The following is a 17,787-nucleotide window of genomic DNA, read 5'->3' on the forward strand; positions in this document are numbered from 1 at the left end:
CTTTAATCATGTGGAATTATACCACTACTCTCATCCTCTAACTCTTACTAATCTGTCCTTATATGTAGTCCAACTTCATGCTGAAGTCACCCAGTTTGCTTCAGAAGCCCCTGAGCTTTCTGGCAGGGCCATACATACCTGTGCACCCTGATACCTGTGCACTTTCAGCTGACACAGAAGTACAGTGAAGATACAGAAAGAATTAATCAACTATGCATTTAATGAGGGCAAAGAAGAAAGATGTGTTTTATGCAGCTGTAGTCTAATGTGCTGAGAGAAGTCTGTCTGAATGGGTTGGGAATGCTGATGGCATCTAATAGCCACAGAGGCTTTTCCTGCTTCCTGATAGATACAGCACTGTGAATATCAGTCATTGTGGTATGAAGTTGTTATGAGAAAAATAACTTCCTGTGTTGATGGACTTAGCATGCAGTAAATGGAGACGTATGGATGCAAATGTAAGGTGGTGAATGTAGCTCCCCAGAGCTCTAGGTGTGACCATGCAGAGTCATAGCTAAACAGCACAGTATATTGCTTGTCTTTGTCTTCCTCCCTAGCTCAACTGCTGCCCTGAATTCAGTGGTATTATGGTTCTCTTTTTTCCAGGGCAGAACTGAGAAATAAGAGGGCACTGTGTCACACAGTTTCACTGCATATGCATGGCAAGTTTTTTCATCCTTGCCTTCATGGGGAGAAATAGCATTCTCTGTAACAGGGCACCAGTAAATGTGTGAATGCTATCCAAGTAGTATCAATATCCATTGCTTTGTCTGAAGGCTGCAGAACTGAAATTGTTTTTGCCTTACTTCACATCCTTTTATCAGAAGAAATGCATTATTTCTGAACTCTCCCTTTACTACACCTGCACACACTTTTATTGATACATTCCCTTTCACTGGCTGGAGCTCCACAGAATACTTGTTTACTATGGACTAAACCTTGTTCCCTTCATTAGATGAGAGCACTCCTTGTTTTCAGTGGGTCCAATGACAACCTTCCTCCATTCAATTTGCTTTCAGTAAAGCACTCCATTGCTTGTACCTGTGTGACCACTTGGAATGGTGAGACAGGTTGCAAGCAGGTCAGAGAGATGGGGAATATGGAAAGGGCTAATTGTCCACTCACCGTCCCATGACAGAGCTGTCCGTGCCACTAGTTAAATAGAAATGACACTCTGCTTAATATATACCTGATATCCCAGGCTTTCAAGAACAGTACTCCTTCTTGAGAATGCAATTTACCTCCTATTATTAAGTTCTATTCTCTTTTATCCCATCTAATCTAGTCAAGTTACTTTATTGTCCTTGCCTGTAGACTGTTGGTTAAACCAGCAGCATTACTCTGTGACACTGAGGTCTGACCATTGCTTGCCACACAATGAAGTGCCTGGCCATATTAACTGAGTAGTTACTTAACCTAAATAGGCACCATTTCAAAAGAGGAATGCAGTTCCTGGCAATGAAAGTAACCCTGGAATAAAGGGATTGCTTGAGGGAGGGTTGGATAGTACCTGGCCATGTGAATTTTATTGGTGGTCAGATAACATTCAGTCTATCCTTTTCCCATTTTAGCATTTTGAAATTAAAGACAGTGGAATATCACTCCATAAAAGATCTGAGTGTTAATTTAATCATCTCTGTGACTCATCTACTAGAGAAAGAAAAGGCATCACGATTTTTTTAGACATTGTCCAAAAATCAAGCTGTGATACAGCAGTTTGTAAGGATGCCCCACTGTTTTTGAAGATTTCAGACCTGCCCCAATAGCTCAGCTTTATGACCACAAGGGTGAGGATGAACTCTGACTAGGACCTAGATCTGCAATTCACAAGTGTTTTTCATACAGCTGCAATAATATTCCAGAAAATGTAATTGGCCTTTTACTTCATTCACTTTTGCAAATGAAAATAAAGCTACTGTGAGAGCAGATCTTTTGCTAAGAAAATATTTTTTTAAATATTTTTATAGCTCTGTCAACAATAAAGGAGTCTCACAGTCTAAAGTCTTTCTCTAAACCTTTTTAATGGAAAAAACTTCATAGAAAATATCCTTTTACTTCTTTAATAACATATAACTATATACATGATTAAAAACTGTAACAAAAAGCTGCAGGGACTGGAAAAATGTTTTGTTGGATCCATGCAGATGGTACATCTAAAAAAGGATTTCACAAATCCATGTACATCAAATGAAGCTGCAGTGACAGGGTTGAAAAAAATGGCAACTCTATATTATTTACCTGAATGTATTGGGAATAAAGCACAGACATACAAAATACACAAAAAGAATACAAAAGAGTACATGGTGTAAATGCTGTTAGCACAGGAAGTTTCTTTTTTAAGTAAATAGGAGAAAAGAAGTAAAATCTCCTTTTTCACATTTTATATTGCAGTTTAAAAGATAACTAATCTCTTACTTGCTGTATTTTGTTTTTCTTCACTCTGACAAACACTACAGTAGAAGTATACGGCATTTGAATTTAACAACTCAGGAATACTTGTATTTATCTCCATGTCTGTGAATGTACTGTCAGTTCTGAATAAGAACATGTATAAGTATTGCTTTAAAAACACATATACAGTTTGACATGAGTTATGAAATATTGAGGGCCACCACATTACAAAGTGCTGGACACTCTTGTCCTAATCCAGCAGTATGTTGAAGGACACCTACAACTCCAAATCTAAGAGGAATTCCTCAGAGAGTAAAGGAAGCTAAGAACGTGCAGAAATTATTTGCTGATCAGGTCTGGAGTTTTCAACAGTTCATGGTATAGGCTCTGCAGCCAGGAAAACCTATACCTGAGGCCATAATTCTGTCCTTACACCCCAGATAATGTAGCTACACAGGGTAGATGATTTACTGTACTTTTAAAATAGATTTCCTTAATTCTAAATTAAAACATAAAATGAAAGCTGTTTAAAAAAAAAGTCTGGGGAATTGATGAGCTCTGCAGCTGGAAAGAAGAAAGATATAGTGTTTAGTGGGTCAGTTACAAGTTGGAAGAGATTCTGTGGGCAGCAGGTAACGATGTGACAGGCTTTAAACACCTCACTTCTAGAAGAACTTGCTCATATTTTTTATTCTGGGCCAAAAAACCCCAAACATAATTGAAAAGTCAGTACCAGCCAGTAACACTACTTGAGGTTCACAAGCACTGTGAGCATGGCAAGCCATCTTTTAGTAAAAAAATAAAGTCAGGCTTAATTCTTGACAGGTGGGCTTTGGCTGGGTTCTTCTTGCTGTAACCTAATGGTTCCCAGTGTAATCACAGGCAGTTTAATAGCAGACAAATAAATGAAGCCTGCCTATGCATACACTTGTTTAAAAAAAGAGAAAAGGTGAAAGCAACAACAGTAACAACAACAACAATAACAAAACTAGACAAGCAGTGAAAGCTGAAATATTCTGTGAAGCCTTGGGATCTGTTCCTGTTCTCGTTAACACCCTCCCACCCTGTCTGGCCTTGCTCTTTTGGCAGGCAGGTAAAAGTGTTCAAGTTCCTGTAAGTGAAGGAGGACTTTTTGCTTCTAGCACAACATAAAGTAATTATGAAAATAAGCTTTGAAATCCAAATCACCATGAGCCATGAAAGCCAGACCTCACTGATAAGTATTTGGCTTTCATTGTCTGTATAGTGGATTGATTCCCTCCCCAGTGTGACTGTGCTAATTGGAAAGTTGCCAGTCTGCCAGGTTTGGGGTCATCACTGTTCAGAGCCCCTAATTTTTTAAGAACATCAGTGTTTGTGTTGTTCATTGTTAGTGTTTTGGGTAAAATCTGGCTTATAGAGCCCTGGTCGAAACAATGTCAGTACGAGGCAGGTCTGTTTGAGAAGGCAGCCTGAAAACAGTGAGACTTATTTTGTTTATTTAAAGAAGAGATAAATGTGTGTGTGCATGCATTTGCATTTAACAGTTTTATAGCTAGAACCGTTATTAAATGATGCCCAATAGCAATTTTATCTCTTGTAATGATTTCTTTTATAAAGATGTAATGATTCTCAGGAGAGTTTTATGAAAACATGCAGAGCTGGTTTGCATTATGTATGCAGTTATGTGCCCAGTATATATGTTGCAACTTAATTTCTTAAATATATATTGTGTAACACTTTTTATTCCTGAGTGCTGGTCTCCATAAGGAATAGAGAAGGTGGCATCATGTGCTCTTCTGCACAACACGGTCCTTCATCATTTTAGGAGTTCTTCTGAGGGATCTTTATTGTCACAGTTTTAACTTCAGAATATTCTCTCAATCCACATTCACCCCTGGAAAACAGATTGCAGCATCAGCTTATACCTGATATCAAGCAAAAACCTGTGAAGTGATTTCTTGATAAAGTTAAGATATAACCTAAAATTCCAGTTCAGTTTAGGTCAAAATAACAGTGGATGGCTCCAACACTTGATAAGGAGATACAGAACATTAAACTCAGAAATACTCATTGTGTGTTGATGGAACTTTTGGGAGTGAATTGATGTCCTCTGTCTTTTCCAGCCCTTGAAAATGTCCAAACACCAAGACCTACACCACTGGCTAGTGAAATTACTGCTTATATTTGCACTCAAGAAAGACAAGGTCCACACTGAGTACAATGAAAAATGAACTACTCACAACCCTGCATAAAGATGAACTTGATTCGTAACCCACTGATCTTTTTTTTCCTGACAAAATATCCAGCAGTAGGAATTCACCATTTGCACATGCTGTGGAAGAGGGTTCAGTTTGCTCAGATTCCCTCTAGATTTCTGCAGAAAACCTCTTTTTGTCCTGGCACAGCACCTTACATAAGATCCTCCATACTGCTAAAAGCCAGCTACTTCCTTAGTCCCAGCCACCTGACACATGGCTCTGAGGGGCACATGCTCTGCCTGGGATAAATTATGCTTAAGAAATGTGTGTAGCTCTACACAACTGTTGGACACATTTTTGCAAGCCAACAGATAACCTGGCTAACAGCATGGCCAGTGATTTTATCTATGTCTGAAGTAGAATGGCACTTCTTTCCCTTGAAGACATGTGGACAGAAAGCAGAATTTTGGGGAACTCTAATATAAAATGGCCACGTGTGTGTATCTGGGATGAGTCACCCAATTTTTTTTACGGGAGTTAAATTTTCCATCGTCCAGGTAGTGACATGAAGCTTTAAAGAAGCGTGAATGTAAAAAACCATGTCTTGTAGACCCCTTCAAGAATACAGGAATATTTTAAGTAGCCTTAATGCAAACAGAAATCAGCTGCGTTGTGGACATGAGTTCTGGTTCTCTACTGGGATGCACTTTTGTGGAAGTGTAAAATGAATATAATAGATTTCAGCTTTCTGTATTTATTTTTGGCCCATGTGTGATGAAAACCTGTGAATTTAAATGCAGGACCAAAACAAGTCCCAGATAGTACAGGCAGCACAGTGGCACAGTTATGATCTGGCTGTAACACAGCATTAGCTTAGCAATGACATACTTATGTATGAACACTGTTTCTTTTTTTTTTTTTTAATTGCCTGACTCAACATTATTTATGCTGTAAAATGTATCCCCTAAAAACAAGGATCTAAGAAACTGTGGCATTTAATAAAAGGTATGCAGGTATTAATGCAGGGTGGGGGAGGTGAATTAGGAGGTGATATCTGATCAAAGAGGTTCTGAAAGAGTAGAATAGTTACTCATAAGTAGGTTTTCAGGCATCTTTGTGAGATGGAGATTATTGCCATTCCAAACATTTATTGTTTATGATGCATAATTTCAAAGCTGTAGATGGGAATGGAGTGTGCAGCTACCATAGATTTTTCCATGGGAGCTGGGGCACTGCCTGGTTTCCCCCCTCTCAAGGACTCTACGACACAAACACGTGAATATTTTGCTTGCACACTGAACCTCCCTGGAGTCAGTGGGGTCGCCCTGGGGTGTCAAGTTACTCATGTGCTCTATCGCACTTAGTAGTTTTAGAATATTTTCACAATGATAAGAGTTAGATGAGCTGACATATTTATGCCAGTGTGAGATCACCTCATAACTCATGAATGTGGAGAATAGTATGAATGTGTTATTCAAAGTACTCCCTAACGAGGGAAAATACTTCGGACTACATAGAGCTTATTTTATAGATCAAGTTGTATACTTCAACATATTTAAAGTTTTAAAGAGTTTGACCTTACTTTAGTTTTACTGCTGAGTTTGCTATTAGCCATGAGCTATTTTGAAAACTTAGGTGAGACATATCTGGTATACATACATGCCTCCTGCACAGAAATTAATTGAATCCTTTGTATGTAACCAATCTGGGGCTGATGCAATTGCTAAACTTCCTTGTGATTGTAATGAGAATGAAAAACTGGTAAGACTTTAAATTAGGTTCATGGGACAGTTTTTGAGTGTGGAGCTCCATTTCAAAATATTTGGCACTTCGTTCTAAGTGGAATAAGAAAGGCAGAAAGCTTTGTAATGGAAAGTGATTTTTTGAAAGGGATGTAAACACATTTGTCTTCTTCTCTAGGCCTGATTTCATTTAACATTGTTTATAAATCTGCAAGCTGATAACTTTTTTATAAAATTCAGATGACCTATATTAATAAATATAGTAAAAACTGAAGAAAGAAAAGGAAAAAAAGCAAGAGAGGCAAAATATATGGCAAAACAACTCTGAAACAAGTACACCAAACCAGTTAACAAGCACACAGTAGCACCAAAAAGAGGGTCTTTCTGAAAAAGTAATGGTTAATATGGCTAAAAGAACTTTCAGAAAACACACTTTTCGAGTTCAGAAAAATACTCAGAAATTTGAAGCTCCTTTCAGGATAAGAAGAGAGTTCCAGTAAGTTAGTTTGCAATATTAAAAAAAGCCAGAAAAGTGGTCTCACCATGCAAATCAATTGCATTAAGTACTTGCAATGATTAAAAGTTATCATTATGCCCTGATTCTCAGGTTGGAGTATTTCTGATCTTAATTTGCATGGAAGGATTCACTAATGTTTATTAAGTTGTAGAGTTGAAAACAATTTAAAAAACAGCAGTGTAATACTTACATCTCTCTCCCATTGCCAGACATTTTGAATCCTCCAAAAGGACTTTGGGCATTTAAGGCATTGTAGCAATTTATCCTGTAACAGGAAGAGGCGTTTAGTCCAGCTGCACTGTCAGAGACCTTTGGATAACTGAGGGAGAGGCTGAAACTTGTGGAGCTAGGGACACTATATTCTTCTTAGTAATAACAAACTTGTTTCATGTTGAAAAGAAATGAGGGATTTATGCTGAAAAACCCCATTCTACTCCTTACTCATAACGAGAATGGGATTTGACCTGTGAGGACTGGAGAGAGAGGACCCCACAGTTGGACACAGCTTCAGTAATGAACTGTTAATCTGCTGACAAACCTCAGTGCCAGTTTTTAACAAAGAGCTGTTACATTTGAATTTGCCCTTTTTCTCCCTAATTTCTTGCAGATCTTTCATTTACCCAGGCTTGACATACTAAATTGCAGGCTAGTGAACTCTAGAGGTGGCATTACATATTCCTAAGGACTAAAGAGGATGTGTCGCCCCAGTTCCTTAATGTAGAAAGTACTCAGTTCTTTGTGCCTTGGGCAGAAACTTCACAGGATTCCTCTTCTGTGCACAGAGGATCATTTGTACCGTTTGTTTTCAGTAATGCCACTCAGCAATGGCAAGGTGCTTTCCATTTCCAATAGCATTCCCCAGCAGGGAGCAGTCCCAACACCCCCCTGCAGCTGTTCCATGTCTTGGCTAGTGATTCACCACTAGGACTGTCTAGATAAATATTTTTAAAGAAAGGGTGCAAGACTGAGGTGACATAATGATAGTGACTCAAACTCTTTGTCTTCAAGAGCAGGAGTGTGATAGCTTGTACTTACCAGACTGTCCCAGCCTGCATTGCTGAAGAGACTGTCAGGGCCTTGTTTATGTCATTTGTAAAGACAGCAGCTACCAGCCCAAAATCAGAATTGTTGGCTCTCTCTATAACTTCATCCATGGTTTTAAATCTCAGTATTTCTTGAACAGGCCCAAAAATCTGCAACAAAGGTTAATCATCTGGTGTTAGACTAGCCCACTCAGAGGCATTTCATTCTGCTTTTTTATTTATCTTCTCTCTCCTGTTCCTGCAGCAAGATTTAATAGTGATAATATCTGTAAAACCACATGAATTTCCCAAAGCAACTACCTCAGTGGAACTCACCCATTCTACCTTTGTCTCCTCTTTGAGGTCTGAGACCTTACAGCCAATGACAAAAATTGAGCTTCCTTACCCAACTGATGTCAGCTGCTGTGTGCATAAGGAGTTCTGAAAAGATTTTATTAGTTTTTTAAAATATAGTGGTAATTTTCACTCTGAAGCTTTTGTCTCAGGAATTAAACAGAAGCAAAAAAAACCCCAAAGAACAGTCATGTTTAGGACATTCTAAAATGATCTTGTGCAAATACCTCCTCCTTGGCAATCCTCATGTCATCTGTTACATTGGAAAACACTGTAGGTTCAATGAAGAAGCCCTTTCTTCCTAATCCTTTACCCCCACATTCGAGTTTTGCTCCTTCTGTAATTCCACTTTGAATAAGTTCCAAGATCTTGTTGTATTGTTTTTTATCAATCTGAAAGAGAGAAGAAGTTATTTGAATTGCAGACCAGGTACTTGACAGTCGAGTCAAAACAGGGTTTTTTAGGCAAGTCATGTCCCAGTGAGTAGGATCATGCTTATATTCACTACTCTTTGAGCTGGAGAGGCAAAGACCTACAGGTAGCTGCTGACTGTAACCTTGGGCTCAGTCTTCTTAAGGATGTGTTCCCTTATGTCTGTGGCTCAACCTGCATTCTTGCTACACAATCTAGTTTATAAGCACAAAAAAAGCAGATCATTGATTTTCGTCCCAAGTTGACTTCCTGAAAATGGTATAAGCCCAGCTAGTTATTATTGGCAGGAATATTTTCTAAAGACTTATCTCTGATTATGCTCATTATTTGCTTAGAATTCATGGGCCTACAGGCACAGTTATGATTGTAGACAATTCTTGGAATTCAGTGCCCACAGAGACTTTTGAGAGTTTCTCAGAGTTTACAGCTGTATCTTGGGGGCTGAAGATCCAGATGTTGCTCTTGAAAGTGGGAGGCAACTATTGATATTTAGGATGAGATTTTTAATTAACAAGAAGCACCTCAGAGCTGCACAGATTATCTAATCCTTTAGAATTTTAATCTTGAAAACATCGTTTCAGCTACTGTGGACTGTGAGTGAGTCCTGACCTCTGTCTTAGCAGAATTTAAACACTTTCAGGCACCTCCTGGGCTGTAGAGCTGAAGCCCAGTTTCTTTACCTGTGGACCTTGTTCTGTAGTTGGGTCGAAAGGGCTCCCCACAACTCTCCTCTTGGCACGTTCTACACTTCTTCTGACAAACTCTTCATAGATTGATTCTTCCACGTAAATCCGTGAGCCTGCAGTGCAGCACTGACCTTGATTGAAGAACACCCCTTGGTGAGCTTGTTCCACAGCATAGTCCACTAAAAAAACCAAGGCAGCACATGTTGCACTGAAACACTGTAGACAAATCTGCTCTTGCATCAGTGTCATGTGTATTACATAGTGCCACATTCCCCAAACTTCAGAAGTAGGATTTTGTTAAAAAAAACTGAATCAAAACATACTATAATTTTATCAGGTCATAAATGAGGTTGACTCATTTTGTGCCATAATTCCTGTGAAAATACAGAGCTTTTAAACATGTCCAGAAATGATTTTTTCCTCATTTTTCCACCCTGGACACAGCTATACTGGAGGTACAACTAACACATTCTCTATCCAAGCAGGAGAGAGGATCCAGCCATATTTAGATATTCAGAGCTACATTCTTCCATTGGGTGTACTAGCTGATGAGACAAGGATAATGAATTCATCCCTAAACAGTGATGCCCTACAGCACTGCACTACCTCTGTTACCAGCTGTAGCACTTTGGAACAGTGCTTAAAGTATAATCTTCTGTGGACTAAACAAAGAAACTGTCCTTTACTTTCAGCACATTCTAGACAGCTCCATCTAACAGAAATATCTTATTCTGCCCTCAGTGTGGTCTTTGGAAAAATTATATGGGGTGTTCCCTGGACCACATTCAAATTTTCCCAGGCAGCTCCATGGAGATCGAAAACACTGCTGGATAGGTGGGATTAACTGATGTTTCTTCCTCTATTGTTAACTGTTTTTCACCATGAAGGGGTCTAACCGTTCTCCTCTCGGGTTTTTTTGTGCACTAAACTTTCAACAGCTTTATCATGCTTTCTGCTAACTTTTGGCACACAGTGTTTCTCAAGCAGAACAAACAGTTCATTTAGAATGATGAGCAAATTGCTGTTCTTAAATAATCAGAGCTTTGAAGCCTAAATCTTAGGTCAAGTGCTGGAGGTTGTAATTGTGGGAAGACCAGAGAGCTTTAGAGAGCTTTATCCTGTGGAACCAACAGTCTTGAAGAAGACTGTGCTCTGCTTTGTCTGTTATTCCCCTGTTGCCTGCAGCTTCATCACAGAAAAACAACAGCTCTGTGTGGCAGCCAGGAGCAGTTGTTCTTCCCCTAGGGAAGGTCAGAACACAGACCTGCCCCTGGCATGTATCACTCTACTAGAAATGCTCAGGTGATCCAATGTGAGTTAGTGGTTTAGGGCCATTTGAGATGTGGTGGTATCTGTTGGGAGATGGAGAGGAGTAACTGGGGTAGAAGGCTGGAACATCTGCATCTGGCTCCAGTTGACAGGGGCTTTTTTAGCTTACCAGGATGACTGTGGCTGAAATTTTGATCCTTGACTTGGTAAAACATTTCTATGTAGAAAAGCTTCTGGAAGTTGTCAAACTTTCCCTAATCTTTCAGACATTGATAAGTTTTGAAAGCAGGTACAGGATTGTAACCAACTCTTGCAACTGATGCTATTCAGAATCATTCTTCTGTTCACTTCCCCCTTTTAAATTAGAAGACCAAATCCCTGTATGTCTATTTATTGGGGTTACAAAGTTCTCAGAGAAGACATTGAGTACAGTGTGCCTGCACACAGCCTGAAACAAGAGCTCTGAGCAAGGTGTGAACCATCTCATTCATCTTAATGGGGTGTTAACTTCAAAACCTCCTGCTGACAATTTAGATATCAACATTTTTAACTATTTCTTTGCTGATCATTTAAGCAGAAACTTCCAGTTTGTGTTTATATCCTCTCCTAAACAGCTGTCCTGTACCTTCTCAGGTGCCAAAAATCTCAGCTGCACAACATCAGATATCTGCTAAAACTTTCAGCTCCCTGCTGACAGTGGCAATGAGGATATTTCAATACATAATTCTTCAATTGTGAAAATTAAAAAAGGGAATAATCTCCATTTATAGCAGTTTAACAAAGGAATATTGTGCAGACTGGATTAGCTACTCAAGTGTAAATGAAAGTCCTCCCTTTTTATAAAGGCTGTGAAGCAAAAACATCACAGAATTTCCAGATTTAAAGCACCAGATCACCTTGCTGCAGTGGTTAATATGACAAACGTGTATGGGACCATGACTGTGAATAACACCCTGTCTGTATACTTGGTTATAAAGTTTTTTCTGCTTTCTTGTTGACTATGAATCTGTGGGTCCAAATGTTGGTTTTTTATAAAAAATATCACACCTTAGGCTGCCTCTGTAAGATTGAAAAGTGCAATTTGGTACAGCTGCATTAATTCACTTCACTTTTCATGAAGGATGTGCCCTAAAATGGGAGGGGGGGGGAAGAAAAAGATGTTACACAAACAGGTTTTTCAGAAAAATATGGAAGTGCTGACTTACAATCAGCATCTGCGAAAATAATGTTTGGGCTTTTCCCACCCAGCTCCAGTGTAACTCTCTTCAAATTACTCCTTCCAGCTGCTTCTTGGATCAGCTTCCCAACCTGAAAGGAAATGGAGACACATTTTACAGGGAACGTAGTCATAGAGTTCACTTTAACAGCCAAGACTGGCTATCACCAGAGCAGAGCTTTAACCAGGCCAGCAGGTTCTTCGATCCAAACACATTCATCAGCTCTCCCTTTTTTCCTCTAGAAACTGAGAGGGGATAAGGCACAGCACAAGTGTGTGTACCCTTCACCCGTTTGTATCTATGCTAAAATGGCTTGGGGCTTTCTTTTAGGGGGCTTTAGGAGGGCTAAATGAAAAATTTGAAATTGGTGCAATTAGAATTTCTTCCATCCAAGCCACTGACAGGTTCACAAGGTTTAATATGTCGAGTTGTGATGAAATCATCATCCTCCCCTGCAGGATTAACAGCACATAACAAAATACCAAGTAGGGCAAGAAGTTACAAAAGCACCATCCCAGATCTGACCTGCAGCTGCACCAGAGATAATCTTAATATGGGTTGAGGAGGTCAAAAGCACCTCCAAAATGTCTTTGTAGATTGTGGGGTCAGCCGGAGCAGAATGCAGCCCCCTGGCTGGAGCAGCCACAACCACAGACCTCACCAATGAACATGAGAGTAGATTAAATGGAGTAGCAATCTGACAGCTACGTGTTTGACGTGTTTCCACATCAGTACAGTCGGACAGGCAGCTGTGCTCCCTGGAAATTCTTCTCTCCCTGGATCAACAAACCCAAAACAGGTTAGAGTTTATACTGGTGCAGTGTAACCGTGCCTATTTTGCAGCTAAAGAAGTAATCACAGGTAGATTTAGACTCCTACATGTTAAAACATGGGATTAAAAGTACCTATGGAATATTGAGAAGCCTGAGAACCTTGATAAGTGCTTTCTTTAACTGCGACATGTTCTAATGTCACACAGAGAATTAGATGTGAAGTGAGATAGGAGTGAGTCCAGAGGTGGATTTTTTCTCTAGTTTCTCTATCTGTTTTCTATTTCTAAGGTTATGTGAGTGAGATTTCCTGCAGCAAGGGGTTAATGGATGAGAAGCTGAACCTCTCAGAGAATTGAAGGCAGTCTGCTAGAGAAAGTTAAGTCAGCACTGGAGTAATCAGAAGGCAAATGAAACAGAAACCAGGGCCCCCAAAGAAAAAAAAAACAAAGCAAAACCCCCACAGGATAATGAAGGAGTTGTCAACCACTTCATGTACCTTTGTGATTAACTGTTTATCTGGTGATACCACAGTTGAGTGTGACTGAGGTTTTTTTTTTTTTTTTTTTTTTTTTTTTATTTTAAGAAAAGCTATTTTTCTTTATCCAAGTATTGATGGAATGGAGTGTTGACATTATCATGAAATTCCTTGCATATCCCCTTAATTGGAGCTGATTTTATTGCTATGTTTGACTGACAGCCAGAAGTGAACCTGAAAAAGAAGGACCCTTTCTGCCTTCCACCCCCACCTCATACATCGAGCACGTCATCTGGAAATTCCAGCCTCTCAAACTGTGCTGAAAACTTACACTGCAAAGCAGAGCTCTGTGTTTATAGCCAGTGCCAGCCAATGCCATTCACACCCTCACCGCCTTGAACCTCCCTCTTTCAAAGAACAACAACCACCCATTTCCCCTCAAAAATTCTCAGGGAAGCCAGAGAGCAAAGTGTGCAGCCCTCATCTCTCTGCCTTCTACTTTAATGTCAAAACAGATTTGTACATGTAAGCAGAGGTTTCTAAAGGATTCTATGCAAATAAGTGATAGGCAAATAGGCAAGTCCAAATACAGTGTATACGGCAAATATTAAAGTCCAAAGGGCTTGGAGACAAAGGTGTTATTTTGGAAAAGTATTGTCCAGAGTATTTTTAATACAGACAAGTTGTTGTCAAGTTTCCAAGTACAAATTTAATAGAAAGCTTGACTCTGTCCTTCCCATTAGAAATCAGTGTAAGCATTTTTGTTCCCTGTGCTCCCGTTGTGCCCTGTGCTCTTACACTTTGAGAAAAGTCTTAGGGAAAGCACCAGCGCTGTGGTTATTTAGTGACAAAGGCGGCCTTTTGTGGCCGACCCTCTCTTTATGGAGAGAGACAGCATGAAAGGGATAAGTGATAGTGTTGCAATCTGCATGGCCTTTCAGTACACGCTTCCTGCGGTGTCTCTCAGCTCTATCCCCGAGCTCCCAATAGGCAGAACAGCCTTGCGAGGGAACGCTGCAAAAGAGGACTCCCCCACAGATAATGGAGCTGTGCGATTATTCAGCAGGAATGTTGGCAGAGAAAGCCCTGACTCCCCATCCTTGTTTTGAATAGGCTTCAAGATTGATATCAGGAGTATCCCTGGATAGCTTGTGAAGTACCATAACCTTGTAAGCTGCACGGAGGGTGAGGCAGATGTAATTTGGCTTGTTTCAAAGAAAACAATTTGTTATGCAGAACAACAACAACAACAAAGATTAAAGAAGCATTTTGAGGCACCCCTGTGCAAGAAAAGCTATGTGAAGAATAGTCCTGTAAGGGTCTGTTTCTGGATTGGGAAGGGTATGACGTTAGGCACTGAGAGTGTATCATGATCTAATACATTTGATTGTTGCTTGTTTATGCCTCCTGTATTTGGAAGTTTATTGTCTCTTTCAAGGAGAAGCTTAAGCAGTCATATTTTAAATACTTTGTGCAGAAATGAAAAAAAATTTGTTGCTTTTCATGTTCTCTTAATTTTCTATTTTCTGCACACGTGGGTTTGCCTGTTACTGTTAAGGCACTAGAAGTCTCATGAGTCAAAAGCAAACCTCCAAGGTTCATGGTACTTCCTCTACAGCTCTGTCATTCAGAATGTCTCAGTTCTCCTCTTAACCTTCTTTTGATCACAGATACACAGTAAATCACTAGGGAACACCTGAATGTAGGGGAACAGCAGTCTAGCTGAACAGCAGGGAATTTTCTTGCACACTACAACAGACCAGACAGTCAAGGTAACACAGGGAACTCTGTAGATTAAAAGATTCCATGGACAGTGCAAAATTTGACAAAGGAGATATACATCATCAGTTAGGCGTTTTAAATAATACCTTCAGTGCCTTTCTTGGGATATTGAGAGAATATCTGAAGAACAGAAATTGCTTTAAGTTGGATGGATTAAGTTTTGGGGAGATGGTATGACTAGACAGAAATTTTCTGTGTTTTCTGAAAGTACAGTTTTCTCTCTCCAGCTATTGAGGCATTTGATGTCAGTGTTTTGGCAAAACCTCCAAACCCATGCTGCTGTCTCATTTTTTATAAAGTCCAGATTATATGCATAATCTTTTTGAGAAGCATTTTAGAACCTCATGGCATGTTCAGGGTGTGTCTCCAGCAAGGACAAGCAAATTTGAAATACCAGCAGCTTTATCTGACTGTACAAAGCCCTGTGTGAGACCAGCCCTACAAAGAGTGTAGTGAATAGTGCAGCACAAGTGAAAAGGCAATCCCAATCAGAAATTCCCAGAGAGAATCCTAAACTATAAATGGCTCATTTGTTCTTTGGATTAAATCCTGGCCCCATGAAAGTCCATGACTAAACTCTTGTTAATGTTCATAGGGCTGATAGGCTGTTTGTACTGATTTTAAGAAGGTGAACCCTTTTGACATGTATCTTTCCTGGGCAAAGAGGCACAAGAGTTGCCCAAGGACAGCTCCCTAAATGCTACCAAAAACACAAAGGAAGGAAAAGGGTAACAACTGCTTCTCATTCAGGAAGCACAAGTTGTCCAAGTTAGGATTAAAAAGATTCTGCAGAAGCAGGAGTGAATGCTAATGTAGCCTTCCTAAATCGTTACGTGGGGTATGTGTGTAGCATCCTAAGCTCACAGACTTCTCAGGATGGGTCAAGTCACCTTTAGGATTCTTGTTGCTAAGGTAGAAAATGCCAGGATGCAACTCTTCGTGATGCCTAAAACCAGCAAGAGATTGTGTGATCCAGGAGAGCTGACACAACTCACTGCTCATGCAGTAGGTAGACATTCTGTCTACATCATGCATTGTGACATTCATCTCACTTCAGAAATGAAAGGAGAATCCTGCTGAGTAAATTAGAATCAGTGGTAATACAGCTGTTAGCTACAAACATTTGTTTGGCATGAATCAATCTTGACTCTCCCGTAGTTTGCTTTGATGGTCTCTCTAGTATCTTGTTGACTAATGATGAGATCATGGTTTGTTAATCTAAGTGCATAAAGAAAACATTCTGCCAAGCAAAATGCAGACTCTTTTGCTGGGGTTTATTGCAGTTGTTTATAGACCTTTTGTTTACACAGGCATCCAAACCAATTTGTTGGATATTTATTTGGGTTACTCTGCAGAACTGCCTGAACACAGACTTGAATCCCATCTTAAATCTGTCTGCATTTTAATGGGTTGTAGTTTGAACAAAGTGGAAACCAGCCACTTAGGATGCATTTCTTGTTGGCCAGAGCTTCAAATGTTTTGTGTGCTATCTATAATTCTCATCTTGAGAGCGTTTAACAACTGGAGGGAGTTGTAAGCCACTCTGATTTGGAGGTTACACATTTGGTTTTGAACAGAAGTTATTAGAACTCATTAAACTTTTGCAACAATCAAAATAGAATTTTTAATCCAAGCTCTGCTTTAAATGCACATTTAAAAAAATTTATAACTTCTTGGTCTCCATAATCATCTCTAATTTTAGACCCAGAACATACCGCATCCAACTACTCCCTGTGCACCAGGAACTTATGTTCCCACACACAGTTCCAGTTCAGATGGAGCACACAGGTACAGACATGGGCAGACAGCTCAGAGCAGTCAAAATGACTGTATTTGCAAAACCTTGACTGAGCTCACAGATTTGAACAGAAATAAAGGTAAATCAAGAGTAAAGCAGCTTCTGATGGCTGCTTTTCTTTGCGATTTGAAGGCCTCTCACCTTTTCTGCATAACAAAAGTTCTTTCAGAGAATAAGAAGGTAATGTGAAGAACTTCTCTGCGTTTCTGATACGTGTAAAAATTGTCCCCTCATCAGCACTTTTTCTCAGAAATACATAGGGCCCACTGTTCCTTTCACTGGGGAAGAGACTCGTATAATGTCTCCTGTAGTTCTGAGCTCTGCAGCCCAACAGCAGTCACCAACATTTCCCCTCAATGTCTGGGTGAGTCAGACATCCTGAGTTTGGATCTGTTCTTAAACTCAGAAATTATAAACAACTGAGTTTATTTTAATTAAATCATTGCTACTAAGTTTTTTAGAGGAACTCAAATAGACAAGAATGCGTGGAACAGTGAAGAAGCCAAGGCAGAGAGGGGCAGTGTAAAAGGAAAAGGCACTTCCAGTGCACAAGAGGGATAGTGTGGGAGAGAGCTAAGCTTTACAGAACCTCTCCCATGGTCCTGGGGAGTGCGAGTTTCACCCTACAGCTCGGGACCAGAAAGATCAAGGAGAAATTCAGTCAGATGTAATGAGAGATGTAAATTGATTATGGGCTTTCGAGGTAAGGTAGGAAAGGGATAGGAGTGACTGTTGACATGGTGATATTAGCTGGAAGAAAGTTCAGTTATGGCAGTTTAAGTTTCATCTGATTGTGGAAGATGAGGAAAAAATGTGCTTGTGAAGCCTGAGAGGAGATTGTCGTAATTAAGGGGGATCATGGATTAGCCCCGGTTCACTAAAACCAACACAGGAAAAATAAACATTTTTGTTAAAATGCCTCAACCAAACAGACTGCTGAAGAGTGAGAACCAAAGCAAGCAGAGAAGCCAAGAAAGCTACTGGACTCTAAGAAGGCACAGTATTTTTAGGCCTGCTTTCATACTTAGTATGATTTTATTTCTTTCAGTATGACAGTTGGCAGAGTGAGGTCCTGAGCCTGCCAGGTGTCTGTAGAACCCTTCCTAGTGAGTAGTGGAGTTTTGAGAGCCATGCACTAAGGGACTGGGA

The 17,787-nt window shown here is 39.9% G+C and overlaps 1 protein-coding gene and 1 long non-coding RNA gene across 3 annotated transcripts in view; one reads left to right on the plus strand and one right to left on the minus strand.

The window, feature by feature from the left end:
• Positions 1 to 17,787, plus strand: part of LOC108639109 — a 120,696-nt gene that overhangs the window by 67,009 nt on the left and 35,900 nt on the right. The gene's annotated exons all lie outside the window — the stretch shown is intronic.
• Positions 2,046 to 17,787, minus strand: part of ALDH1A2 (aldehyde dehydrogenase 1 family member A2) — a 53,389-nt gene continuing 37,647 nt past the window's right edge. Inside the window, exons 8-13 of one of the 2 annotated variants that reach the window (XM_018069816.1) lie at positions 11,799 to 11,901; positions 9,319 to 9,503; positions 8,434 to 8,598; positions 7,866 to 8,023; positions 7,021 to 7,095; positions 2,046 to 4,267 (exon numbers count right to left, since the gene is read on the minus strand). In XM_018069816.1, the coding sequence (XP_017925305.1) occupies positions 4,195 to 4,267; positions 7,021 to 7,095; positions 7,866 to 8,023; positions 8,434 to 8,598; positions 9,319 to 9,503; positions 11,799 to 11,901 (759 nt within the window). In that variant the 3' untranslated portion in view covers positions 2,046 to 4,194. The remainder of the gene's footprint in view (positions 4,268 to 7,020; positions 7,096 to 7,865; positions 8,024 to 8,433; positions 8,599 to 9,318; positions 9,504 to 11,798; positions 11,902 to 17,787) is intronic. The other variant, XM_008927126.2, reaches the window with a different exon arrangement.

The sequence above is a fragment of the Manacus vitellinus genome, unplaced genomic scaffold, assembly GCF_001715985.3.
Source record: "Manacus vitellinus isolate BGI_N305 unplaced genomic scaffold, ASM171598v3 scaffold_16_pilon, whole genome shotgun sequence".
NCBI lineage: Eukaryota > Metazoa > Chordata > Aves > Passeriformes > Pipridae > Manacus > Manacus vitellinus.